Consider the following 26995-nt stretch of genomic DNA (forward strand, 5'->3'; position numbering starts at 1 on the left):
ATTTAATGCTCGCTCGAGTATCACTAAGGTCAGTTAACTCACGCTATGAAATTAAATTTTAATCAATTCACAAGGACCAGCGATCAAACGGTCAGCCGACTTATTGCCCCTACTAGATGCCTGGCACTCATCTATGCATCTTTTGATGTTTCTCGGTAGATTTTGTATTCTTGGCTCAGACTTTTTTTTAATTTGAATTGAATATCATGACCTTGCTAATCTACATTATTTGGGACCTTGCCAGACGAGTGAACCATAACGAAGGGCATCAAAGTAAGTATCCACTCCAACGTCCATCAACGACAACAGCTCTTCCAATGCACGGACATGCAAACCTACTGTGTCCATGGCAGATACTATTCTGTCCCGTAATTGATCTGTGAGTGGCCCGCTGGCATCACAGGCTGCAGTACGCAGGTCTAATGCTTGCTGGAGGAGAATCCTTGCATCACATTGCGGTTTGACTGAATCCCAACCCTCTTGATCGACCTCCATCACAATAGACAACCCGTGCGATTCCAAGAACTCGCATTGGAGAGTGCCACCACGATAACCTAGATCTAACCATAGATCATTGAGGCGCTGAAGAAGATCTTGAGTATTCTAAGTGCAGACATTGGTGAGATATGTGTGTAGATTTCAACTGAGTGCTTACCATAGCTGCTCCTCTATGACGTCGCCATCGTGTGCAGGACTTTGCTTGTTCTTGGACTCGGCGACTAGGAATGTATTGAGTCAGTGCCGAAGTGATGAGAACTGAACAAAATCACCGTGCATAGTTCTCCTTCTTAGTTTTAAGTCGAGCTTCTCTGCACTCCTCTGAAGTTTTGTACTTGGGATGCATAGTTCGTGTTGTTGCAAAGTAGAAGCATAGATTGGATGTGACTGACAGTTTGCGCTAACTGATTTTGCTGTTATTCAGACATGAAATTCAGCCACACTTCAGGACACAAACTTGAGTGCATATACAAGGAATGAATATCGACGGAACAATTTTCGTATCGATTTGATAGCATTTTCAAAGATCAAAGCTACATTGTATATAAGAACTCAAGTGCCTAAATCTATTCCATTTATAAGGCCTGATAAGTCCTCCACTTGAGCCCACAAATCATCACTTGAGTGGGATGTAGAAGAGGGTGAGGAAGGAGGCGTCTCTGGAGCATCTTGAGTGACCGAACTGAGTAAAGCAGACTCCGTGGGTGATGAAGGAGGTTGTGATGGGGGCTGTGCGACTTGAGCATTTAAGATGGGGAGATCAGGCTATATTTGATATCAGTACATTGTGTGCGGGTCATTCACAAACGCACTTACTGGACCAGTGATCTTCTGTGTTGACTCTCTGTCTGTCGTCCGAGTTTTCTCCTTAATCATCTCGGTCTCCGTGGCACCCCCAGTTATCTTGGTCCGCATTGTCTTTCGCTCGGACTGTGTCTGCATCGTCCGGTTGGTCCAAGTGCGAGTCACCAACGGCTGCAGATGCCGTAGATCTAGAAAATTTGATAATGAGAAAACAAAAAAAGTAAGTGGTGTGCTTACCTTGTGTTGACCGGGAGCTCATGATGGAGGTATCAGTCTTCGCTGTCAGAAATCGTTAAGTCTGTGCTGTCACGTGGGCAAGACGTTTCTCAACTCTAAAAAAACAATGGCACCCAGGCACCTCAACAAACGACCCAAAAATCACACAGGACTCACCTCGCAGAAAATTTGCCATGTCATATCCCACCGAGATCCCATCAATCAGGGTCTTCATCCTCGACAGGAAGTCCTAGGTTCAAAACAAATTGCTGAACGAGCAGCAGGTGTAAGCATGCGCAAGAAGAGCTGAATGAAAGGTACGCACTGGCAAACAACTTATTTTGTTAGTGCGATCAGGGATCAAAAAAAAACTAACACACTTACATAGTACTGAGCACAGAGGAAAAGTGTGCCCTTGAAGCATTGCGACAAAGTCGCAATGCTTCCGACTTCAGTGAATGTGGGTTCAACGGGGATGACGACTTCAGTGCAAACGTCCTGGATGGCTCTGAGCCAATAGATATTAGCCATGCAGGCGGTGAGCTACAAGAACTCACTCGAAAACTTGTGGGTGACTTCTGGAAAATGTGAGTTGATCTTGCGACATCATAATCAGTTGTTGAGACTTACCGTATCAAAACATTCCATGCTAGAAACACAGGAAAGTCTCGTAATCGTCGCACGGACTACAGGACCAGACGTGACAGGACTAGGCGCCGTACACAGGCCTATGACACCCAAATGTCAGCACTGACAGACACGTACATGGACTGGAACCTTGTTCATAGCACGTTGGACAGGCGAGGTTTCTTTTCTCGCTACTCGGACGTTCAAGACATGAATGGGTCGATTGCGATAAAGGTAGTAGATGTATTTTGTGAGCTTCTGATGATGTACTGGCTACGGATTGCTGACGTACATTAGACGCTGAAAGAATACCGTTTGGTATTCTTTCAACAGATGCCTTCATCGTGTCTGCGCTCGTACGCCAAGGCATCATCCCTTGTTCTCCTATCAGCCCAACAACCGCAATAACAATGGAGGCCCTCAATTTCTATCGGATCGCACGTCAGCACAACCCGCATTTCTCAATTCAGGCCTATGTGAGGACGTTATGTGACCTGCAAGGTGTGTGTACCTCATTTTTTCCTTGTACTTAATGTCTCAACCTTGCTTTATACCAGGTTCAATTCTATCCATACTTGTCACGTCAATTTTCCATTGCACTTGATGTTTACTTACACCTTCTCGCTAATGTTGACTCACTGGTTCACCAAGCGATCAGCCGCTCTGATCCAATTTGGCACCTCAAGCACGCATGTCCGGCATGTACATACACGCTCAAAGGTGAAGTACCTTTGAAATTCAGCCTACTCTACACTATGGACGGCAATGATTCGCTGAAGCGAGTTTTAAAAAAGCTTGACTCAGACAATGACAATGACAACGCGCCTCCACGCTCTGCCAAACTCCCTTCTATGCAGGTGGTTCGAGGTGACCGGTATTTGTCAAGGGAGTTTGTAGATCAGTTTGTGGCCGACTCACCAGCAGATATGATGGCAGATGAAGATGAGGTAAGTCTTTCTTCATGCCTACTTTGTTTACTTACTTGCTTACCTGGTGTTTAGGACAATCCATGTGCGGGACGATGGAAGAATATGAGGGACGAGAAGACGAGGAAGATGTGGGGTGTGTTTGATGAATCTGGGATCTTCATGTCTGCCTGTCGTCACGGCTTCTCGCTTCTGATCGCTGACATGGTGCAGAGCAGCGAACAGTAAGTAGTTTTGTTTTTTATTTTTTGCTCGCTGATTTGACTTATAGATCCAAATACCCTCTGGCGGTGGTCTCAAAACTACTGGATACGTTCGGTAAGGACTTGGGTGGTGGCTACGATGTCGGCTGCAGGTTCAAGACTACACTCAGCCGGAGTTCTCTGGGATGCCATGCACACGATCTCAACCACACTTCCCTTGTTGGAGCTTTTCACCGACACACTCACCGATGCCTTTGTCAACTTGATCATCTCACCACCTACATTGACAGACTCGGACTTGAAGATCTCGAAGGGTGCGAACACATTTTCTCCAAGTCCAATGCACTGGCAGCATCTGTTCGTTATGCCAGTATCTTCTACCGGCAACAAGCCATTGCCAACTATTTTCGACACAACGATGATTTTGAAGTGTATTCGAACCTTAGTAAGTCATCACATCAATAGCAAGTAGGACACAGCACTAATATTTGATCAATTGTTAGCTACATTCCTATATAACAACTACAAGCAGGCACTCAATGTGCTCCATGACGCCCACACAACACTACCCAAACTGATGGCCGAGCTCGGTGTCACAGACGACAACGTTTTCGACGCTTGGCTGGCCGAGGAACGCAGCTATCTAATGTCCCTCATGCAGGAGCCGGTGTAGATGAGGAATCTTGACTATACGTGAAAACACTTAAAACTAAAGGGGTGCTCAACAGCAAGACCGGGATACGAGACAACGACTCGACCCAAAGGACAACCACTGAGAGAAGTTCCTCGAAATAAAGTGGAGGGAAACTCTGTGAGCTAGGCGGGCGCTAATAGGCGCGAGAAGATAAGGCGCGCGAGATGCACGCGTGAGCGGGAGGTCCGAGAATATGCGCGCGCGAAGCGAAGGCGCGCCTAAAGCGTTAGAGGCAAGATCTTACTGAGGAGTGAGTGCAAAGGTGGAGGATTGACAGGAGGATATGATCAGATAACAAGTGGGGAGGTGATCTATTCACTTTCCAGTACACAAAGATAAGGGAAAAGTAAGTACCAGAACCAAAGGAAACCCTTCTGTATTTAAGAATGGAGAAGGCGCGCTTCCGAGCGCGCTCCCGAACCGAGTAACCATATCAACTCTAATTATAACTAAGTTTAAATAAACTTTCCATAAGTAGCGCGGATGTCGGACCGAAGATTTTATTAGTTCAATGGATAAGATAGAAATAACGCACCAGCGAATCAGTAAGGACATGGGACGGATGGACGGACGATAGCGCGAAGACCTATGAGGAGGCGCGCGAAGCGTGCATAGCGCGTGCGTAGGTAAGGCGCGCCTAAGTGCGCGCGAGTTCGCATAAGGCGCGCGCGAGTTCGCGCGAGACTGGTCCTTAGGAGTAGAGCTGTAACATATAGGAATGTATGGTTAAAGGCCGGATATTTCGTCATTGAGACGCGCGAGTCTCTACACCGGAACATGAGACGCTCCACATGGAATATTGGCAGAGGCTGGTGAACTTGTCTGGGAGCAGGTGTGTATCTGCTGTGTTGATTCATGCATGAGCTAACAAGGTTCACTTAGAAAAGATCTTGATGCCGCGTCTATGGCTTGGGCAGTGTCCACGCCGAGAACCGTACAGTTTGGGGCCCACAACGTCACTTCAACGACGAGGAATGAGACTGTGCGGAGACACACAATCGAGAACTACGATAAGGATTTGAAGGTCGTCCAGGAGCTTGAAGTCAAACTCGGGATCACTCGGAGATGGGTACCTGATGATCCGGTGTAGAGACTCATGCCTCTCATGGCGTGATATGACAGTTTCCACTAAGGGAGTATACAGCACCAACTCGCAGCACCACTCTGTGTACTGTCCACAGCAATTCCTATATGAGGCGCAGCTTTCCCGCGCAATGCGCGCCATGCGCGCACCATTCCTGCGCTTCGCGATGTATACGCGCGCGCGCGTTCCCGCGCTTGCGCGCCCTATAGCGCCAGCCATCCAGAAGCATCCATCCACTGTCCACCAAGCCCTCTAGTGCGTATATTTCCATTTCTTTTATTAGCATATCATTCCACCTTTATTTTTATCATGAATTCTCACTTATATATATCTTTACATACCTACTCGGTAGCGCTTCGGCTCCGCATGACCGCGCTTAGGCGCGCTATATAAGCGCCAGCAGTACATACTATTACTGATTTACCTTTCACACCTTACTTTTCCCTTGAACTTACTAGTTATCACCCACTATTTACTTAGCAGTACATAGTAGAAGTCTATTGGTCTACACTTTGCATCTATCTTTTCTTATATTGCTTTATATCATCACTTAAGCTTAGTCTCTTTTATTTCCGCTTACGCGCGCGCGCTTTCCCGCGCTTCGCGCTAATACGCGCGCGCGTTCCCGCGCCTTCGTACCTTGCGCGCACTTGCGCTTTCTCACGCTTCGCTGAAGCGCGTACCTCTAGATCTTCGCAGCACTCGCTTCCCCTAGGGTCGAACGCACTTGTCTCCTCAAGAATAGCAGACTAGGTAACGCGCGACCTCACAACATTTTATAGATACAGTTAGGAGCATCCTTGTTCCTCATTGTATTGTTGTTTCTACAACTGGAGCCCACCGCGAGGGGAGCAGTCAGCAAGATCTAGTTCCGCGCATTTCGCGCATACAGGTCAATATCTTTGCATTTCAAAAGCTAATCATTTTCTAGTCACGCATTCTCGCGCCTTGCGCGCGCGCAATATTCCCACGCCTGTGCGCCTCGCGCGCGCACCTTTCTCGCACTTCACACTATTTAACGCATAAAGGTCAATCTCTTTGCATATTCAAAAGCTAACCAATTTCTAGTCACGCATTCTCGCGCCTTGCGCGCACGCTTTCCCACCCCTGTGCGCCTTACGCGCGCACCTATACGCCTCGCGTGCGCATGCGCCTTCGCACGCCTCAATGCCTTATAGATTGCCCATCCGCGGCACAGCAAACGCGCCCAAGTTCGACGGCACTACAGACAACCTCGCCGAATTTATTGACGCATATGAGCAGCTTGCTGATGAAGCAGGACTCCAAGGACACGACCGCATTAAAGGTATTATCCGCTACCTTGAGCGCGACGATCGAGAACTATGGGGAGGTATGCCAGAAGCGGCAGTAAGTGATTATGAAGCATTCATGACAGAAGTGAAGGTAATGTATCCTGGATGGGATGGTAAAAGACGCTACGCGCTCGCGGACTTGCGCGCTATCGCGCGCGAATACGCTAACAAACCAATGACCTCTTGCACAGAACTCAGCAATTACCTGCGCGCATTCAGGAAGGTTATGCAGCCACTCATGGATGAAGACCGTATTGGAAAGGCCGAACGCGACCACCTATTCATGGAAGGAATCCCTAGCGATGCTCAGGCGCAAATTCGCTTGCGCCTTATGATCAAGTTCCCTGACCACCATCCATACGACCCATACCCATTCATGGACATCTTCGCAGCTGCGCAGTTCCTATTACCTGCGCGCGCTTTTCCCGCGCCAAGCGCACCAGTAAGCGCACCAGTTAGCGCACCTGTGGTAGCGCCAAGCACACCAGTGCAAGCTAAGGTAGCTAAGTACAAAGATCGCTACCACGCGCGTCGCGCAACGCAGGATACGACCATTAGCACTAATGCAACAGCTGGACTCTTCTATCGCGCACCCTCAGATGTTGTACTTGACAGAAAGCCACCAGTTCCTATTCACGTGCCTCGCGCGCGCGCCTTTCCCGCGCCTACGCGCGATTCACGCGCACCTCAAGCATCAACTGCGCCAGCATGCAAAGCTATATCAGACTGCATTACTTTAGATCACGAACTCGAACGCGCGCTCGCAAAGCGCGCTGCAGGCGCCTCTTCACTATCATCCTCAGCAGCATCATCTCCTTCACAATCCGCATCATCTCCATCACCATCAATCGCATCAGAAGTCAGGGATGACTCTAATCATCTATTGCACACTAACGCGCCAGTTGAAACACGCGCGCCTATCGCTATCGCATCGCGCGCGCCCATCGCTATCATATCGCCAGAAGTCAGGGATGACTCTAAACATCCATTGCACACTAACGCACCACTAGAAACATGCTCGCCCCTCGCTATTGCATCGCTTACGGAAGAAACCTCGCCAATCGCACCATCGCCATCACCGCTATCACCACTCGCATCATTAGAGGTCAGGGATGACCCTAAACATCAATTGCGCCTTAGTGCGCCTATAGAGGAGCCTCCTATCGCATCAGAGGCTCAAGTCACACCTTGCATCAACCAGAGTTTGTCTCTGGAAATTCCAGATGTCACTCACGATCACGCACACATCGCGCTTTTTGCTTCCAGTGACTATCGCATGCCGGTAAAGCATCCGTGCATCACGCTGCCCAACCACCAAGCAGAGCATGTCTCAGGCGACCCTGGCGCGACTCAGGCGCACCATATTGCGCCTGAGGACGCGCAATGCGCGCGCCTAGAGGTATTGTATATTTACCCTCGTCTCATTTCGCATTTTCTGTCTCTTTCATGTTTAAAGCTCTTAAGGAGCTATATGACGCTTCCAAACACTGTAACTTCATCTTTGCACCACCCCTTATTCACGCGCCATGATCACACGCATCGCGCAATATGCGCGCGCATTCCCGCGCCTCGCGCACTCATAATTTTAGCAGAGTTTTCACGCTACCGCATTTCTATCGCTTCTCCCCTTCTAAACCGCATTTCTATCATTCAACACAAAGTATATTTCAATCAGCCATCCAGGCGCGACTTAGGCGCGCGCCTGACACATACATATGCGCCTAACTCCCCTATCATCATCTTTAACTTTGCACTTCCCACATTTATTCACATTCTGCGCGCTTTTGCTTACCATGTCAATTTCATTCCTGCGCGCCTTGATGCGCACTATTCTCCTTCACCTATGCGCCTATTGCGCCTTGATATACCACCCTTACAGCCCATTGGCGCAACATTTGCGCCTAATTCTTCACTATACATGTCTCTCGCTAATGCATTTGCAGAGAAATGGCCGTTCCTCGCGTGTTCGGCCAATATAATTAAATTCGCGCGAAATCGCACCAAGGCGCGCACATCGCGCGCATCCTATCAGCTTGTAGGGCGCCCCTACACCCCTTGCAGCGCCTCCCATTGGCGCGCCTTCAACCTGCAGCGCGTTGTGCAGGAATTCATTCTGCCAGTTACAAGCCCCCCCCCAAGCGCGCCAGCCTCGCTCATTCCAACCCTACCTTGGGTAAAGCGTCAGCTCGCAAGAGACGCGAAGCGCGCTAGTCACGCGCACTCGCACGCGCTCAAGGAGGAGGATCAAGCGCCTCAGCCGCGCATGAAAGAACAACATATAGCATCGCTGTTTCATAGGATACCATTCGTTTTACCCTGGGTTTCATCCAGCGCTCTTTCATTTTATTTTCTCTCATTATAACGCCATCCAAAGAACTAATAACTCGCTGATATATATGCATATAGGAATCACTTAGAAGAACATAGAAGAAAAACAATCATAGAACGTGCCCGCCTAGCTCAATAGTATATTTTCTCTTCGCATGCATGACGCGGCACCATGCTCCTTTTTACCTTAGAACGCGCACATATGCGCGCAGTCTTCCCACGCTCACGCGCACATACGCGCGCAATATTCACGCGCCCATACGCCTCGCGCGCGCACACATGCGCGCTTCCTGCGCCTCGCTCATAGGAAGGTGTAGATGTCGACAGCCGCACGAAGAAGACAAGTCGGATAGGACATCCGCAAAGTTTACCATTTTTTCCTTCGCATTTTCACATATAGTTTTACTCACACTGTTCAAACCTTACCACCTAATATTTAGCGCGCCTAGCAGGACTTGGTTTGGACTTGGATTGGATCGCTCTTGGACCGCACCACTTCGCATCATACGCACAATACAACACATGCGACACTCATGCGCTTTCTCGCGCCTTGCGCGCGCGCACTTTCTCGCGCTTTATGCCATATGCGCGCCACATCCATATCACTCTCACATCATCGCCTCACACCCAGGGAACACTATTCACACCAGAGTCACCCTTGCAATTCGCCATGCTACGCTTCATTCCCGCGCCTTCACGCATAGTGCGCGCACATTCTCGCGCCTCGCGCGCGCCATGCGCGCAACTTCCCACGCCTTCGCACCTTACGCGCACCTGCGCCTTCCCGCGCTTTGCACCTCGCGCAATAATTCCTGCACTCGCGCATTCATCGCCCAACAACCCAAGCATTGTACATGCATCGCACACGCATACTATCACTCGACATCCTCACCACACGCGCGCTGAGTGGGGACACTCAGAATTTAAAGTCCCTGGGAGATGTAGAGACTCATGCCTCTCATGGCGTGATATGGCAGTTTCCACTAAGGGAGTATACAGCACCAACTCGCAGCACCACTCTGTGTACTGTCCACAGCAATTCCTATATGAGGCGCAGCTTTCCCGCGCAATGCGCGCCATGCGCGCACCATTCCTGCGCTTCGCGATGTATACGCGCGCGCGCGTTCCCGCGCTTGCGCGCCCTATAGCGCCAGCCATCCAGAAGCATCCATCCACTGTCCACCAAGCCCTCTAGTGCGTATATTTCCATTTCTTTTATTAGCATATCATTCCACCTTTATTTTTATCATGAATTCTCACTTATATATATCTTTACATACCTACTCGGTAGCGCTTCGGCTCCGCATGACCGCGCTTAGGCGCGCTATATAAGCGCCAGCAGTACATACTATTACTGATTTACCTTTCACACCTTACTTTTCCCTTGAACTTACTAGTTATCACCCACTATTTACTTAGCAGTACATAGTAGAAGTCTATTGGTCTACACTTTGCATCTATCTTTTCTTATATTGCTTTATATCATCACTTAAGCTTAGTCTCTTTTATTTCCGCTTACGCGCGCGCGCTTTCCCGCGCTTCGCGCTAATACGCGCGCGCGTTCCCGCGCCTTCGTACCTTGCGCGCACTTGCGCTTTCTCACGCTTCGCTGAAGCGCGTACCTCTAGATCTTCGCAGCACTCGCTTCCCCTAGGGTCGAACGCACTTGTCTCCTCAAGAATAGCAGACTAGGTAACGCGCGACCTCACAACATTTTATAGATACAGTTAGGAGCATCCTTGTTCCTCATTGTATTGTTGTTTCTACACCGGAATGGAGAGATGCTGGTCGTCTAGTTGCCAATCACAAGTTGCAACGTGCACTCGATAACCTGGAAGGTTTGGTTGTCGCCCGAATTTTTGAGCTCTCAAAGATGAATCGAGCGGGAACAGGTTAGTCTAAATGTGTTCGCTTGAATCTTGCTGATTTCCTACCAGGTTACAAGCTTCAGAAACACATTGGCAAGGCTTTGCAAGTGCGTTCAGCCACAATCCACACAGCTCTCGACAAGTACAATACAGCAGCATGCGCTGTTTCTCCCCCACGAGCTACTCTGTCATGGGAAGATGTTGTCAAGTATGCCTTTGTTGCAGACTTCGACCTTCTGCGAGATGCACACCAAGACATTTCACACTGCCCTTGGGCCACTCCTACAGGTCAACATATGATGGATACGTACTTCAAGATGCGTCGGGCTAGCGAGAAAATACAGCACCTCAATGTCGAGATCTGTCGCATGGCCACCTACTTGCGTGATGAAGAACTTTACTTGACTGAGTGCCAGAAGCAGCTTCAGTCGATGCATCCTGCCCTCACCCATCAAGTTGGAGTACACTGGAACATACACGCTAGATTTACATCATACCACCTCCGCCGCCTGCACGAAATCAACACATTGCCAGGCTTTACAGGATCAATCACACCAGGTGAAAGTGTCGAGGAAGGTCCTGGTGCAGCTGCGAGTGCAGCTGCCATGTGCATTCCTGCGAAGCTCCTTCCTGTGGGCCCCACTATGATGGAGGAGGGCGAGGATGAGGTGCTGCAGGACCTTGAGGAAGAGGAGATTGCTGATGCAGATGGGGAGGAGGACTCTCGCGTCCTGGAAGCCATCCTGCAGGTTGCTGGAGATGCATGATGGTAGATAATCATTACTTACATTGTATACTACCTGTTTAAAAAAACCCGGCTTCAATTGATGAATGTGGTGGCGAGATACTTGAGCTCGCTGTCTCGCACAGCGAGCTCGGCGGTGATGTGGCTCTTTGGCTGCCGGCGGTATTTCTATTAATGGACGGATACATTAAAATAACTCCCAGGCACACCGGGAGCAGGTTGCCGAAGATGCCGAGGCTCTATACTACCCCCCTACGCTAGCAGTAAGTATTTGCTACACTCAAAGGCTTTGAAGTATTGAATAGTTATTCATTTGGGTGGCTACAGCTAATTGCCAGTTGAATAAGACCTGCCATCACGCCCAGCTGTCATGTCTAATTAGCTTAGATACGTGGGAACATCAGGTGGTGCCACAGGCAACACTAATTGAAGGGCCATCTGGTACCATTGAAACATTTTGTCTTGGTGCAGTTATTTTGAAGCATAGAGTGGTACCAAAGATTATGTATGCCTTACCAAGCCTGCCAGATCCCTTGTTACCATCCTCCAGCATCTTGAGCTCATTTGCTTACCGCTATACTAGTCAGTGTCGTCCTCGGCAATGGCGATGTCAGTTTGTGAGGTGCAGTCAATCTTAACAATCCAGTGCCGCGAGTCAGAGGCATTAGAGGCGGCAATATAGAAGCGCAGTTTATTTGAACTTGTTGAATGCAGAGAACTTGTGTACCAAATTACAATTAGCAGGGGGTTGTATTGACTTGTCTGACGACTCTCCAGCTTTACCGAAAAGAGGTTGTGGGACCATTCAAGAAATGTGTTGTTTGTTGCATTGCTCACTGTGTTAAACCAACTGGGGCGGGTAATGTCAATGAGCTCAGCCCAACACATTACGCCAAGGCAGCTGTTGGAATAGTATGATGTCTTAACATTTTCACACGCAGTCTTCCGTGTTGTTGGACTGGCAACCCGCCTTCGAACAGGGCAAACCAAGAACTTGTGGTTTGTATTCCACATCTATACAACTAAGGGAGAAGTTTGGTAAACAGTGAACCCATCTCAAGGCACAGTTATGGCAACTACTGCCCTATCACATCCTCCAACTGTGTTGTCGGAATTGCCGCAGCGTAGGCTTTCCTTTGAAGCCTTGTTTGTGTCTTCTGTTCGTAGGCATATGCAAAACTGATAAGGCTATACTCGCTCCATGCTGTTCCAAGGAACGAAAGTCCAATAGGGACGCCTGGAGCCGGATACACAGTCTCGGGCCCAGCACTGCCAATTGTAACATTCTCTGGATAGAAACCCAAAGGTACTTAGCGTCGGGAGCATTAGCCACTCAGATAGTTAGACATTGAAGAGATCACTTACCTGTGATAATCGGATATCCTGCGATGGCTGCGAGAGTACCGCGTCTGAGTCCATGTATGAAAAACATATTTTCAATACGAACCTGCAGGGACAGTCGTATAACCTGGTGCAGGGAGCACCAGAGCGTCGAGAGCATACATCTTCAGGGCAGCATCAATACCATTAGTGGCGCCAAGTTCCTTGTCAAACGCGAGAGATTGGTAATAAGATGCATTGAAACCAGTAGTCGCTTGTGATTCGATCAAACTGCAGCAATTTCAGCGAGTATGACGGCGTTCTTGAAGGGTACCCACATAGACTGGTCCGTATATCCGGCGGGCTCCTCAAGCGTCGGATTGCTGTTGTCGAACATGATTAAGTCCTCAAGCGAAGCCACGCCTGATGGGTTTGCGACAAGACTGCCAAACCAGGCATTAAGTTGGACCTGCCAAATTGAAGTGTTAGCACCAAATTTTTTGAATGCTTCAAATGTGCTCAAATACCTTGAAGTCAACATCCAGTACAACGGTCTCATTATTAGACTCATAGATCTCATACGCCGAAGGCAAATCAGCGGGGTCTACAATTGTCGCGCCCAGAATCTGTAGCGTCTCCAGTGCCTGCTCGAATATTTGGTTCACGTATGGATCATTGCCAGTCAAGCTGTCATTCAAGAAGACTGCGCGCGGCACTCCAATGCGCTTGCCAACAAGCGATGTGTTACTGAGTGCCATGAGGTAGTCAGGGACGGGCATTGGCTGTGCCAGCGTAAAGTTGTCATTAGGGTCTGGGCCAGCGATGATGGAAAGGACAATGGCGGCATCTGTGACGGAGCGAGTGAGCGGACCCACTGTGTCTTGGTGCTCGGAGATCGGTATAACTGGAGATAGGTTTGTGAACCTGATAAGAGATGGGGCAAGACAAAACTTACCCCCAGCACGGGATGTCAATCCCACGGTGGGCTTGATGCCTACCACATTATTTTGATTCGCCGGACATGTGATACTTCCGTCTGTCTCTGTCCTGTCTCTGATATCAGTTAAAGTGCAAGTGTAAGAGAGTGAACTGGAGCGAACCCAAGAGCGACGGCAGTCAGGCCAATAGATGCAGAGACACCAGAACCAGCCGACGAACCACACGGGTCGGCGTTTGGGTAATATGCATTCGTGCATTGCCCTCCACGTCCTGACCATCCAGAGGCGATGTTTCCACGGAAGTGTGCCCACTCGGACAGGTTTGCCTTACCTGCAGTGGCATACTGTGTTGAATTCTGATATCATACTGCGCCTTCAGGAAACGCACCGAGAATAATGGCCCCTGCCTCGCGTAATCGCTTCACTACACCTGCATCGTCCGGAACCACAGAGTTCAACAAGCTATATGACCCCGCAGTTGTGTTCATTCCTTCGTGTGTCACTATGACCATTGACTTTCCACTCCACATCATTGAAACACACCTTCAAATGCTACAGTCGCAATATTATCCTTCACAAGCACGGGGATCCCATGGAGCGCACTCCGTGGTCCGTAGGTAAGGCGCTCAAAATCCAGCACCGCAGCTTCCTGGAGCGCAGACGGATTTGTTTCAATCACAGCACGAAGCACCGGCCCTTGCAAATTAACTTCTTCGATGCGGGCGAAATATGCCTGTCAAATCAAATTGTACAACCATGTCCATAACTCCATTAGTATCACTGCAGGCGATTTATGATATGCAAGACTGCGGCTAGCATGCTTACGGACCTTAATCAGGTCAATACTCGTGAACTGCCCCGAAGTAAGGCCCGCTTGAAGTTCAATCACAGATGCCTCGTAAAGATCGGGTAGAGGCGTCGTGATTGACGCGGAAACTACCGGTCGGGATATGTATAAGGACTGGCCAAGCGCTAGCCATGCCCAGAAGAAGGTAAGTAGTTTTGCACCCATTTTTGCGTGCAAAGGGGAATATGAGAAAGCAGAAGGTCAGCACGTAAGTAAGCGACGAGATGAGCTTGGTTCAAGTACCCCCGAGCGGAGCATTTCTCAGAGGTCACTTGAGCGATAACGGTGACAAGCAAGACGTTGAGACAAGGTTGACTTCTCCCACGACTGAGCAGACCTGCATGTGGTCCTTGTTAGACATTCAAAATTAGCAGAGATAGCAACCATTGATCATGCGCACCTGGGGAAGGATATCTCGACGTATCACTTTCTGGCTTGGTGCCAATGAAAGGCTTATTTGCTTAGGTCGAGGTCGAGTTTTTGTACCATCACTAGATCACGCCCGCACATGCTCTGTCCGTCATAGGAGAAGCTGATAAATTGTTCGGTATTAGTTATCGAGAGCGGGGAACTCGACATGCAGAGATGAGTTTCAAAAAGGAAATTATATAGTACATAATCGACTTCCAGCAGCGGAGCGGTGCACAGCTTCAAGTTTGAAATTTGCGCCCTGGCACGCGCGAGACGCACGCAGGTGGACGGACTAAATATAAATTATGTAAGGAACATATGTCATCCCGCGGATTTATTTACGTAATTTAAAATACAGACCTCAGAGGGGTACACGCATGACTTGCACTCGGCGTCGAATGGCAGAAGCCCGAGGTTGGTTGCCTCCATACATTATTAGACTATTTATTTCGGCAAATATCATTCAGTATCATTCTCACTTCGTTACACAGGTCACCGGGACCAGTCACCCGTGGCGCCTGGGTCGCAGCAGCTGGCGGCCTGGCGGAATCAGCATGACAAATAGTACCTGCGTACGGCTGTGCACTCAGTGCCTTCGGCGAGACACGCACGTCAGTAGTTTCGCACATAGACATTTGATTAACGCGGCAGGCCCGAAGTCATTGCTATATACACATTATAAGCAGATTGAACATTTGTGAAGAGCAATCTTCATCTACCCTAGCATGCCAATTACCCATATCCTTTCGAAACTTGTTCTTTCAGCAAGCTCCGCACTCGTTGCGTTCGGATGTTGGAAGTTAGGAGAGCGAGTATGGCACAATCTTAGGTCCCCACTGCGCGTACTACAAGGCCCAAAAGGAACAAGCTGGCTATATGGAAACTTGAAGGACATTTTCAAGGCGGTATAGTTATCCATCGAACTCACCGTCGCGCCGTCCTCATTGAAGACTTGCAGGAAAATTCAGTCCTTCACGAGCAATGGGTGGAGCAATATGGGACGACCCTGAAATACAAAGGGTTCTTCTTCGTATGTTCAATTTCTCCTGCATTACAAAACTTACCATGTCTGAAATTCTTTCTCAGTCAGACCGATTGTTCACGATGGACACCCGCGCATTGAACCATGTTCTCACCCATAGTAGCGATTACCAGAAACCGTCACAAGTCCGGTATAACCTCTCTAGAATTTTGGGCGAAGGTGCGTGCCAGTGTGTTTACTGTTATCCCAGAGTCACATCTGAAATCATCTCAGGTGTCCTGTTTGTTGAAGGTGCGATCTCGGCTGCATATTATTTACACTTCCATTAATGCCGGTCTCAAGGGGCTCAACATCGTCAGCAGGTCTGTTGTGATACGCATCTCAGTGTTATGATACTGACGCCATGTCTCAGAGAAGGATCATGGTATGATTCGCCTTTGTTTGCCTTGGACCAATTAATCATGTCTTCTGAAGAACCCCGCCTTTGGACCCGCCCAGATCCGCGCACTAACGGACATCTTCTTGAGCAAATCGATCAAGGTAAGCTTGACTTGTTTCTTACTAGATATGGATATAGATGTCGACGCTGCTGTCTTTCAGCTTCGAGACATCTGGTCTAGCATGACCGTTGCCAGTGAACACGCGGCTCGGATGGATATCATGCCCTGGCTGAGCAAAATGACGTTGGACGTCATCGGGCTTGCAGGTATGTCCTTTCCGAAGAAGCTTCCTAGCAATACCGAATGAGTGTCGTAGGTTTCAACTATGAGTTCGACGCCCTGAATGCGACCGATAAACCAAATGAACTTAACCAAGCCTTCTCAGTCATGTTTTCTGCCAGTCAGCAGATTAGCATCATCCCCATACTTAAGGCATGGATTCCTTTGCTCCGATGGATCGTAAGTTTACCATCGCCACCTGACATAAATTGCTGCTAACTCCATTCAGCCCTCTGATCGCGATCGCAAGATAGATGCAGCCCAAAAGACGATGGGTCGCATCGGCAGCCAGCTCCTGCATGATGCTAAAGCCGCCGTCATATCCTCTCACAGCACTGAAAAAGGTGGTTCCATTGAGAAGAGTAGTCTTCAAGGGCGCGATTTACTTAGTTTACTTGTTCGTGCCAATATGGCAACCGATATCCCCGAAAACCAGAGGATATCGGACGAGGATGTACTTGCGCGTATGTTATCATTTGGAATTATGCGTGCAGAGCGCTTATGGCGTACTTAGAGGTTCCGACCTTTTTGGTCGCGGGACATGAGACCACGAGGTGCGGATGTCACTTGTTGTAGAAGATAATTCACACTCACACAGTCGAATAGCACGTCAACAACTTGGGCACTCTATGCGCTCTGCCTACGCCCGGACATTCAAACCAAGCTTCGGGAGGAACTCTTGGCAGTGGAGACCGAGACTCCGTCCATGGACGAACTCATGGCGCTCTCGTATCTTGACGCGGTTGTGCGCGAGACACTTCGTTTGCACGCTCCCGTCCCTAGCACAATTCGCATCGCGATGAAAGATGATATCCTCCCAGTGGACACGCCTTTTACGGACAAGTATGGAGTGGTTCATCATGGGATCAAGTATGTTGCCAGCCTCCCTTCCAATGATCATCAATATCTCATCACAGTTGTATCAGGGTTAGCAAGGGCGACCCGATTTTCATCCCCATCTTGGCAATCAACAGATCGGAGGCGATTTGGGGCGCCGATGCAAAAGAGTTCAATCCTGACCGTTGGGCATCACTTCCAGAGGTAGCATCGCAAGTTCCTGGGGTCTGGGGACACCTCATGACGTTCCTCGGTGGTCCGCGTGCGTGTATCGGGTATCGCTTTTCACTGGTGGAGTATGTGTGCTGCAACCTTTCATTTCATTTCCAACAATAACGACTTTTTACAGGATGAAGGCTCTCCTTTTTACCCTGATTCGAGCTTTCGAGTTCGAGCTTGCTGTTCCTGCCTCGGATGTCGGAAAGAGGTCGTCGATCGTACAGAGGCCGTTCTTACGCAGTGACCCAGAGAACAAAGACCAGCTTCCCTTGCTGGTGAAGCCGTATTGCAAGACCTCAGGACTCTCGTAATTATATTCTTTAGTCATATATCAAGTGCCTTGAAATTGATGGAACATTTCCTGATGAAAGGATAATTACCAAAGTGTAGCAGCAGTTTTCTGTATGGATAAATCACTTAGATCACTCAAGATCATAGATCCATCTATTCGAATTTGATTCTGATATGCGAACTGATTACTATTACTATCCAACTACCTGTCAGTTTCACGGATTACTGAGATAAGAGTCGAGTGAATTTCTCAATGTGAGCTTCGCAAAGCGCAGAGAAGTAAAACTCGTGTTCAGAGTTATGGGGTTGCACGAGGTTGTGAGCAATCTCGTGGGCCAGCGTGAAGTACCTGGGGAAGATTATTGTTTCAATAACTGTAAGCTGAGGTGGTGCCTTACCAGGAAATATAAGCCTGATTGATATTCCCATTCTTTACGTCTTGATCATCTACAGTTGACAGTATTAGGAAAGCAAGGAGCTCCAAGTATGCACACGCACGCCATGCCTCGAAGAAGCGGTAATTAAGAAAGAGACTGCCGTTCCGATTAAAAGCGATCAAGCCGCCTTCTAGGTCGTAAAAGATGTGAAGTGCGGTCATCGGAAGACTATAGATGTTTGCAAGGGGCGTGACAATGTGAATAAAGCGCGCGAGAGAATCATGCTTCCTCGTAACGAAGGTACGGGGTTCAGGAACATCTATACAATAGATGTGAATGCTGCGTCGTGCAGGACAGTGGGACGCTCACCTCGAGCGATGAATATTTTCATTGTACCCATGACACCTGCACATAATTAGCGTCATTGAGCCCAGGATCTAATTCACTACTAACCAATGTGATCAAGCTCAGCGACATGGCCGGAGATGTCACAATACCCCTCATCTAAAGATTCCTTGATTGTTTGCATCTCACGCCTGTTGTGTACTAGCTTTCCTTCCTCTGGTCTGCAACCTTTGATCGCCATCGCAACATTAGATCCTAGCAACATGTTAGGCAAGCATTTTAACAAGTGTAAAATGGATTTCTCCAAGCTCACGAATGTTGCTCTGCGGAGTCACAGTTGGAGGTGTTCTAGTAGATCTCGAGTTCAAAAATATCGTCTCGCCTCAACAACTGACTCTCTTACCTCGGATTTTGAGACCCCTGTGAAAGAGTAAGAGCGTCTTCCGATGAACTGTTGAAGCCAGGTATCTTGCGCCTGATGTTCTGCAGTGTGTTGTTGACAATATTTGGAATCACGGGATGTCGTCCGACGTCTCCATTGCCGACTGTATGTTGAGAGGGCGCATCAGGAGTAGATGGCTTTGGTGGTGGCACTGGTGGAGCTGTAATAAGGGGCGGAGCTGGAGCGGCTGGCAAAACGGGTTTTGATGCTACTGCCTTGGGAGGTGAAGTATCCCAACCCCCTGGGACTTTAGTGCGATGTGAGGGAGACAATGAACGCGTTTCAGACTTCAAACTCTGACTCATGCGTGGGTCAGGTACTGGTATCGATGTGAAGCTTCCTCTGGCTGCCTCCACCAACTTTCGGTCATTCTGTTGTCTCAATATCTTATCCACTGAAACAGTACATCAGAATCCCAGTAAAATGAGGGAACTAGGAAACACACCGTTATAACCTCTCCGTTTCAGAGCCTTCAAGTCGGTCGAAAGGATAGTCATCAACAAGAGCGCATCATTCACTTTTACCGTCTCGAACAGCAGGCGACACAATGATGTCGCGATCCTACATGAGCCACGTTAACCTACAGCCGATTCAACATAAATTAAGACACTTACTCATACATGTCCACTTGCGTGCTTCCTGAAAGCCATAGCTCAATAGGCCCATGGCCCGAACGTTTAGCAACCGCTGAGGCATCCTGCTCCCTTTTCAAAGTATTATCTCCAAAAGAAAGCGATTTCACAACGGTCAATTTGCCGAAAACTCTGACTTTGAAATTGTCCTGGTTAGAGAGCCAGCTGAGAGAAACCTTGGTGCGTGTATGTGTGTGTTCGTGCAGGAACAACGGCAGCCTCTCTAACAGCAGCGCACGTGTGTCAGCTGCAGACTTGTTGTGCTTCATCTCCGAGGTGACCCTGTAGTCTTCCTTCACGACGGCGCTGAGGCGTTTGGAACCCAGAATTGCATAGAAGTCTGTGGGAGAGTCAGATCAACCTTAGTAGAGAGCTAAAAACACACTTTCAACGATATCCTCTTGCGGTGCGGTATAGATAGACTCTCCAAACATCTGATAAGCATTAGTATCGTCCGCAATTACAACATCCAGGGGCTTCCGAAGCTCGTGAAGCAGCTCCCAGTCATCCTCGTCGATATCTAGGGCTTTGTTTGATTCCTTTCGAGACTTTCTTTGCCGTCGAAAACTGAGCAAAATGGGAGAAACTTTCATTCGGGCGAGCGCGCCTGTAGATAGCAGACGAGCGTTGACAGCCAAGTTACGCAATTCCACGAGGTAACTGAAGAGACAATGAGTGTACATGGTAGTGGAAAGCTGGGCCACATACTTCTCATAACCACCTGCCAAGTCGTAAAATTTTTGAGGATTGGCGACCAAAATGCTAGCTACCTCTTCTACAGAGGGTTCTTGCTTCGAGCCACATGCGCTCAAAAAGCTGTTGGCAGAAGGGCCAAAATCCACAAAGACGAACAACTTCGAGTGAAACTGCCCTTTCGATGCCCCTCCAAGATAACATTGGCTAGGGGAAAGCCAACGTAGTGCCTGGGAGCCAGGTTCTACCTGGGTAGGAACGATTGGCAGCCCCGAAATTATTGACAATTGAGATGAACTGAAGTCTGCGTGACCATCAGTAAGGCCCCCACATGTGCTAAGCGAAGCAAACCTGCAACATGGCCTGCTAGAATCTCAAACCATCGACGAGCGACGTTCTGATCTTGAGGAGATGTTTTCTCAAGCAATGCCACGATCCTGGTAGCGGGTGGGTGTTCCTTTAAGCCTAGTTTGCTTACTGCAATATCCCGAAAGGCATCTTCAACGACTGAGAACCCGAGGACCTTCCACTGATGTGATGCAAATACCTTCAAGCGCGTCACATTAATTAGATTTATGATGTATACGTTCCCGCTGACCTCATCTGGAGTTCCCATACAAGGACCAAAGTTATCCACTGCCGGTATGAAGGCAACATGACCAAATTTTTCACATCTATAGTCCGGATATCTAGAAGGAATGCTGTCTATAAGGTATTTGAATGCTGCAGATCGGATTTCTGGCTCCGATGAAACGCAGAGTTTGACAGTCAAGTCCAAAGGAGGACTTTTTCGCAGGCCCAGTCGATGGAGAAGCTTTGCTAGTAAGAGAACATGGTTTCAAATGAGGGAGCGACACGCGAAGGAAGAGACGGACCTTCTTCGGAGCTGCTTCGCCATTTAGTCTTCTCACCCCAATCGATAATTGGCAAACCAAGCTGACGGTTTGTGACAGATGGTTCGTAGAGATCACTGGCCCTATATCGCGACTTCTTTCCCGGAAGAGCGCTCTCGCCTTCCTTTGAGAAAGCAGACGTCATCTGGAGTTTCGTAATCTCATCTGGGGTTAACATGCTTTGAATCGTGACCAGATGTGTAATCAGATCTGAGATTGTCCAGTCCCCAGTTTTAACCATTCTGCCGGAACATGAGTAGCTTACTGTGATATTATGCATAGTGGCTTACCGATCAAAAACAACCTGAAGGTCTACATGCTTCCGGACGCCAATAAAAGAGAGCAGCTTCTCCATGTTGCCCTTAAGAGCACCGCCAGACGTAAAAGTAACGACGGGAAGATCGTTAAATATATTGGCGCTGGGAAAGTACGCCAACTGTGGCTTGTATAGACCTGAAGATGTCGGGATGCATGATTTTTGGATGAACATAGCCTTGATCTTTTCATGCGACTCTTTGGACAACGATGGCCATGTGCGGGCTAAAACGGTCAAAACTCGCTCGGCCCATTCCGAAGACCTGGTTACGTCTTGTGCCGGATCAGCATTCATAACATCTGGTCTAAAGATGTGCTGTATCCAGTCGAGAATCACAAATTCCCGCCACCCAAAAGATCTCAACTGTTCCTGCGTAAAGTGTTTCGTGACGCTCAGAGGCATGAGGGAATCAGGCAAGGGCCCATCCAGCGGAATCATACGTTGATGAATGAAGTACTGCACCATCGAAAGAGGAATCGGCTTGGCATCCTTTCCTGAGCCTAGACTGAGGATAGTGGCATTAAGAAGCTCGGTGCGAGCGCGCGTGGCATCGTGCGTCGGATCTTGCTGTCCCACAAGCCACTTGAGACAAGCAACGAGCTCGTCTTCGTTAAGCGGATGCTGGCGAAGTTGAGCCAGAACATCCGAGAATGTGATATTCGTGATCAGTCCTTTGCTTTGTAGAGTTCTAATGGCAAGAGAAGCAGGCAGCAGAATAGGAGCGGGAAGGACAGGCAGGTGTTTGAGGAACGACGAAAACATAGGATCGGGAGCGCGTACATCGGAGGCATCACGCACACCCGTTGTCGAAAGGACTTTGAGGGGTAAAGTGGAGCAACCAAAGAAGGCAGCCTCGAGGAATCGTGCAACATCGGAAGAAGGCGTTGAGACATGGAAAGTAAAAAATTTGAGGACATGCAAGAAACGATCGCGCAGCCAGTCGCGGAGTTGTGGATCCGGATGAAAACCGTTCGTATTGGTTGAATTTGAGGCTTCGTTCCAGAGCATCCGAATATTTTCGAGCTCCATCTCGTATGCTGCTCGACACAGATAGCCGCCAACATACAACAGCTCCCTGTTCCATACTATGTCACTATCAGTTATCGACTCGGCGGCGAACACGCAGATCTCACTTGCGACGTTACGGTCGCTGGAAATATGGTCAGATGCGTACATGGAGTACTGCAAATTAACTCACACTAGATCTATTGATTCGCGTTCAACCGTTGGAATAAATCTAGATGCCATATGACCGCCGATACCTGTTGTCTGTCCAGTTGCGTGCCCCTAACTTTCCTTAGTCAACTTGGATTGCTTCCTTGAGATCACTCTTACGATAAACACATGTGCTTGACCAGCACTGTGCATGTATGAGTTACAGCCACGGTCTCGTTCCCAAAAACAAGGTACTGACCCATTCAAATCAGCTCTGAGACCCTGGAAAACACTTCCAGAAGATACGGGCTGGCTCTTCTCCTCATCTAGACTCACATTGTACTCGTCTTTTCCCGTCTGCAAAGGAATCAGTCGCAAGCCAAAATCAAGGTCGCAGATCAAAGACCCACATAAATCAGGCTATAATTCAAGTGATTGGGTGGGTTTTTCTTTGTAGATCGGTGTAGTTCGCTCTGAAGTTTCTTATCCAGCTTCACGTCGACGTCCGCATTGAACATGGTAAGTGTGACGCTTGAGGTGTATACCCCCGTGGGGTCTCTGTTAACTTGGGGTTGGGGTAAAGGCTTTGCAAGTACAGGCTGGTGGTGTGACGTAAAAGTGCTGAGAAGAGAGGAGAAAAAACCGCCTTGAGAGACTTTGGGTGGTTCTTCGACTGTGAGGATGAGAGGCTTCTCAGTGCCAAGAGCATATACAGCATGCATAACGTGTGCCTGGATACGAGTAGCTGGAATAGTGCATCAGTCATATAGACGACCAGTAGTAAGGGGAAGTGCTCGCCAGCAGAATGCACGCTCTTCACACTCATCAAACCTAAACCGCTAGACTTTTTCAGTACTTTGGGTAATTCGACCTCCCTTGGAACACCCGGAGACTTGGTGAGATGGGCCAGGCGATGAGAGTCAATAAAGACGCTAACTGAGCGAATGTGAACCATGAATGTGATGCTGCTCGCAAGGAATCGCGTTAGATCGAAAGGCTGTGGAACAGGTCCCTGTTCACGGAGCGTCATCTCAAAAGTTGTCCACGGATTAGGCTGGAGAGCATCTTTAGATGGAAGATCACCACGCCGTACGAGGAGCTTCAAGAGGTCAGTTGATATCAAGTGTCAATCGACGTGCATACTTGGTCTCCAGTTTTGTCCTTCCAGTAGAATTGCATTCCGTGACCTTGATTCCGTTAGAAAGATAAGACAATACGGAGGCATTCCTACCTCCTGAAATGACAAATGGTTCCTCAGTCACAGAGAACAGACTATAAAAGCCTGCAAGAATGGTAGGAAATGAAATCATCAATGGTGTGGAGGAGCATACCGACACCGAAGGCGCCAATCTTCTCCTCGTCTGGATTTCCCTCAGCTATACAAAGTGAGTATATTATTTCTATTATTCAAGCCTCAGGTGTACTACACACCAATTTTCCTAAGTCGATTCCAGTCCTCATCGCGAAACACAATTCCGTTATTCCGAAAGGTCCACTGTGAGACCTACAATGATCGATCAACAAACACAGACATTGAAGTAACATGAATATGGGACAGACTGGAGTGGCTTTAAGGTCCGGGAAACCCACACCGTCCTCCGGCTGCATCGCATCCTTGTTGTTCTTTCGTCGGAGATACTCCTCTGTCTCAAAATATATTTCAACCGCGGAAGACTGTGCATCATCGGAGTTCTGAAGAAGTTCACGGAATACTACATGCTCGTCAGGGCTGCGGGATCAAAGAAGAAACCAGCAGGTATAGTGCACCTGTGAATTCGCCCGAATATCGTGCCAACACCTTGTCGATCAATGCACGCTGATTAACTTCTACTGTCTCATCATAACCACTCGCCCACTGCCTTGGTCGGACATCAGCGTCTCATAAGGAATCAAGCAGGCTTACAAGGGCGTCTCGATCATGAGCCATAGATTGGTTTCAATGCCACGCGCCTTCCCCGTGTGTAACGTGTTGCTGGCGGGTAGCTGAATGGAATTGGGCTGGTGTCTTACACCTTTGCAGGTGTTCGATGAAGGGAGTCGTTGAGTCTAATCCAGCAAACGGAGAAGTTGATGCACGGAGCCTTTAAGCGCTAAGCTCTAATTACAGTATAGTACTTTAATTACTTGATATTAGTAATTATTAATATTTTGGCCTGTTCCACGAAAACATGAATGGCACCAGAGACTAGTCATAGTAGAAAGGAACAACAATCTCGACATTCACCTACAGTCACATGGTCTGTCCGACAGTGCTCCGTGAAAACGCAAGTAAATGCGGCCTGGAAGACTCGCAGATTGCCATGGCATACCGCGTGTTCACTCTGAATCTTGATTCCTTGGCGATTCCGGGAATTCAAGTATAGATTTCATGGCCCAAGTTGGGTGAAAGCACGCAAGTAGCACGTATGATGGGCCTGACAAGTTAACGATTCCTGCTCTCATATATCATCATGATGTAAGGACTCAGAGAAGAAGAAAACTCATTTCAAATGGCTAAACTTACATGTCAGATCGCAATTACGTATGTACATACAGCATGCTGTCGAGTTCGGTGAAAATGCGGTCGGAAAGATGTGGTCGAGAAAGTTGATCAGAGTAAACTTTGAATCGTTACTATAACAAACTAAGGTGTCGTAGGGTGTCATGAAAGGTATCAAAGTTGCGAGACAATTGATGGCATAGAAACGATATTTTTCGGGATATGATGGATGCGATGCAATGTTCCTTCCATGTAATAGATTCCTTCACAAAAATGCCGAAGTGTCAGGGAGCACCAGCACCCTACGCCCTGCAAGGGCAGTCATAAATTGGAACCTCGTGGCAAGTCAGGGTCGGCGGGCATGTAAATAGAATTCCAACCTGCACTGAAATTATTTGTTCCCTGCGAGCGCAACAGCAAACCATCCGAAAATAGCCATTAAAAAGCGCACCATCCACGCTGGGTCGGCGCCAACGCCGCGGCCTGGCCTGAGCTGCATCGCCAGAGCAATGTCAAACTCGGGCACACCACGGTATGCGCGACTGCGAGGATGGATAAGGGGTGACGAAGGAGTTACGGGAGTAGAACTAGCGACCCGCACGGACCAGGAAGGACGTGCAGGTGGTTCGCGAGCTTCAGAATTTATTGCTGGGTGTACACATGCTTGTGGAGGTGTGGGTCGATCATCTGGGGTAGGGTCAGGTGCCGTTGGGATGGGTGGTAAAGAGAGATTCCGCAAAGGTGAATCAGGTGACGGATCTTGCACGCCAAGAGACGGCAGAATGTCCAAAGCATCGTGAAACTTCTCGTCTTCTGAGTCTTCTTGTGAGTCATCGGAGGTAGTGATAGAGACATAGGACAATAGTGCAGACGCGCGAGCACTGAAATACGGGGGTTCCTCGGACTTCTCATTCAGTATACTCTGCGTTACCGCTATAACTGTTCCAGTGTTTGAATTTCTCCTGCAGGAGGATAACACTGCATAATTCTCAGCATGGAGTAGACTTTGCCAAGCCTTGTAAGACCAAAGAATTTGGGTATGTAAGTCTTTGATGGCATACAATCTCAGGCCTACAGAGGCCAATGCAAGCAGCGCAATAGTGCATGAGAAGATGAGGAAGAGGGTAAAAACAGAAGTCAAGAAATCTGCTTCCCCATAGTTAGTGACGAGGTCTGGGAGGTTGTGCGTAGTTGGCACTTCGTCTCCTGAGCTGATCACAGTCATGATTCGTTGACCAAAAGGCACGAGACCTTCTGTGTTGATCGACCCGTGTACTGCATCAACATCTGCAGCAGCGGATGTGGGCCCGATGACCATTTCAGTGTCGCGATAGAAGTCACTATAGCAGCCCGCATCAGAAAAGTGTTCAGAAAATAAATGCCAGCGTGACTTACTCTGGATGTGATGGACGCAAACGAAAAGCCACTTGCATAGAATCTTGTATTTCTCCTGACATCCTACGACAGTCACTTACTGGTGCTCATCGGAGCAAATGAATGAACTTACTGCTTAGAGTCCGGCAAAATTGGAAGACTCGAAACGGCCAGCGCGAGCAGAGGGACAGAAATAAGTGTAGTAAACATCATGTCAACACCAACAATGACAGAACGTTTGCTATCCAATTCTGGCGGCGGTTACGCAAAGGAGGCGGAGGAACAAAACCCACCTCGTTTCTACCTCGCCTCGCGATCCGATGCAAAGTCGGAATAGGTCGGCATGCGGCCGGCTGCCGACACATAAGTCGCGTCTCCATTTAGTTGTTGTCACGTGCAGTTATAATTCCCCTTCAATG

The 26995-nt window shown here is 48.6% G+C and overlaps 8 protein-coding genes across 8 annotated transcripts; 3 read left to right on the top strand and 5 right to left on the bottom strand.

Annotated features, from left to right (window-relative positions):
* Positions 1-225: 225 nt before the first annotated feature.
* Positions 226-844, bottom strand: F5891DRAFT_1185110 (uncharacterized protein; the record flags this gene model as incomplete). Its single annotated transcript, XM_041366520.1, has 3 exons — positions 226-603; positions 656-719; positions 771-844. The coding sequence occupies 3 exons, from the start codon at positions 842-844 to the stop codon at positions 226-228; spliced, it is 516 nt and encodes a 171-aa protein (XP_041229071.1).
* A 206-nt stretch (positions 845-1050) lies between these two features.
* F5891DRAFT_1185111 (uncharacterized protein) lies at positions 1051-1561 on the bottom strand (the record flags this gene model as incomplete). The annotated part of the gene is made up of 3 exons (XM_041366521.1): positions 1051-1263; positions 1315-1490; positions 1540-1561. 3 exons carry the CDS (start codon positions 1559-1561, stop codon positions 1051-1053), a joined length of 411 nt encoding a protein of 136 aa, XP_041229072.1.
* A 949-nt stretch (positions 1562-2510) lies between these two features.
* Positions 2511-5058, top strand: F5891DRAFT_947126 (uncharacterized protein; the record flags this gene model as incomplete). Its single annotated transcript, XM_041374718.1, has 7 exons — positions 2511-2648; positions 2703-3092; positions 3147-3295; positions 3343-3719; positions 3778-3941; positions 4751-4802; positions 4856-5058. Coding segments are annotated over 7 exons (1473 nt in total), but the record flags the coding sequence as incomplete, so codon positions are not given.
* Positions 5059-10485: 5427 nt separating this feature from the next.
* F5891DRAFT_923828 (uncharacterized protein) lies at positions 10486-11106 on the top strand (the record flags this gene model as incomplete). Its single annotated transcript, XM_041373838.1, has 2 exons — positions 10486-10585; positions 10670-11106. Coding segments are annotated over 2 exons (537 nt in total), but the record flags the coding sequence as incomplete, so codon positions are not given.
* A 1276-nt stretch (positions 11107-12382) lies between these two features.
* On the bottom strand, positions 12383-15009 carry F5891DRAFT_1141560 (amidase signature domain-containing protein; the record flags this gene model as incomplete). The annotated part of the gene is made up of 11 exons (XM_041364911.1): positions 14812-15009; positions 14394-14748; positions 14108-14297; positions 13953-14054; positions 13727-13895; positions 13582-13673; positions 13154-13530; positions 12965-13095; positions 12754-12917; positions 12672-12698; positions 12383-12615 (listed from the first exon to the last, which is right to left on the bottom strand). Exons 2-11 carry the CDS (start codon positions 14574-14576, stop codon positions 12383-12385), a joined length of 1668 nt encoding a protein of 555 aa, XP_041229075.1. The 5' UTR covers positions 14577-14748; positions 14812-15009.
* Positions 15010-15190: 181 nt separating this feature from the next.
* Positions 15191-17997, top strand: F5891DRAFT_1016712 (cytochrome P450). Its single transcript, XM_041360960.1, has 15 exons — positions 15191-15236; positions 15314-15727; positions 15781-15852; positions 15909-16023; positions 16078-16095; positions 16147-16166; positions 16217-16228; positions 16279-16344; positions 16405-16510; positions 16561-16703; positions 16753-16987; positions 17038-17077; positions 17130-17393; positions 17450-17656; positions 17710-17997. Exons 2-15 carry the CDS (start codon positions 15548-15550, stop codon positions 17888-17890), a joined length of 1659 nt encoding a protein of 552 aa, XP_041229076.1. The 5' UTR covers positions 15191-15236; positions 15314-15547; the 3' UTR covers positions 17891-17997.
* F5891DRAFT_1016713 (uncharacterized protein) lies at positions 17998-24804 on the bottom strand. Its single transcript, XM_041360961.1, has 28 exons — positions 24627-24804; positions 24491-24578; positions 24284-24435; positions 24155-24227; positions 24055-24099; positions 23955-24005; positions 23867-23910; positions 23522-23822; positions 23134-23468; positions 22983-23080; positions 22904-22928; positions 22767-22855; positions 22702-22718; positions 21543-22653; positions 21235-21494; positions 20958-21178; positions 20711-20906; positions 20375-20663; positions 20052-20326; positions 19649-20006; positions 19480-19595; positions 18996-19428; positions 18906-18940; positions 18701-18847; positions 18617-18652; positions 18369-18566; positions 18269-18317; positions 17998-18219 (listed from the first exon to the last, which is right to left on the bottom strand). The coding sequence occupies exons 1-28, from the start codon at positions 24648-24650 to the stop codon at positions 18093-18095; spliced, it is 5193 nt and encodes a 1730-aa protein (XP_041229077.1). The 5' UTR covers positions 24651-24804; the 3' UTR covers positions 17998-18092.
* A 382-nt stretch (positions 24805-25186) lies between these two features.
* Positions 25187-26896, bottom strand: F5891DRAFT_1105089 (uncharacterized protein). The gene is made up of 3 exons (XM_041363643.1): positions 26710-26896; positions 26598-26660; positions 25187-26542 (listed from the first exon to the last, which is right to left on the bottom strand). The coding sequence occupies exons 1-3, from the start codon at positions 26787-26789 to the stop codon at positions 25594-25596; spliced, it is 1092 nt and encodes a 363-aa protein (XP_041229078.1). The 5' UTR covers positions 26790-26896; the 3' UTR covers positions 25187-25593.
* Positions 26897-26995: the final 99 nt, after the last annotated feature.

The sequence above is a fragment of the Suillus fuscotomentosus genome (genome assembly GCF_016647785.1).
Source record: "Suillus fuscotomentosus strain FC203 chromosome Unknown F5891scaffold_12, whole genome shotgun sequence".
NCBI classification, from domain to species: domain Eukaryota; kingdom Fungi; phylum Basidiomycota; class Agaricomycetes; order Boletales; family Suillaceae; genus Suillus; species Suillus fuscotomentosus.

Coding starts and splice junctions, on each gene's coding strand:
- F5891DRAFT_1105089 (XM_041363643.1), bottom strand. CDS start 26,789: ATGATGTTTACTACACTTATTTCTGTCCCTCTGCTCGCGCTGGCCGTT. Junction 26,661..26,709: donor ATTTTGCCGGACTCTAAGCA/GTAAGTTCATTC, acceptor TGACTGTCGTAG/GATGTCAGGAGAAATACAAG. Junction 26,543..26,597: donor TTGCGTCCATCACATCCAGA/GTAAGTCACGCT, acceptor GGGCTGCTATAG/TGACTTCTATCGCGACACTG.
- F5891DRAFT_1016713 (XM_041360961.1), bottom strand. CDS start 24,650: ATGGCTCATGATCGAGACGCCCTT. Junction 24,100..24,154: donor GAATCGACTTAGGAAAATTG/GTGTGTAGTACA, acceptor CACTTTGTATAG/CTGAGGGAAATCCAGACGAG. Junction 19,429..19,479: donor GAAACGGAGAGGTTATAACG/GTGTGTTTCCTA, acceptor GTACTGTTTCAG/TGGATAAGATATTGAGACAA.
- F5891DRAFT_1016712 (XM_041360960.1), top strand. CDS start 15,548: ATGCCAATTACCCATATCCTTTCGAAACTTGTTCTTTCAGCAAGCTCC. Junction 16,988..17,037: donor GGACGAGGATGTACTTGCGC/GTATGTTATCAT, acceptor TGGCGTACTTAG/AGGTTCCGACCTTTTTGGTC. Junction 17,394..17,449: donor GTGGTTCATCATGGGATCAA/GTATGTTGCCAG, acceptor CAGTTGTATCAG/GGTTAGCAAGGGCGACCCGA.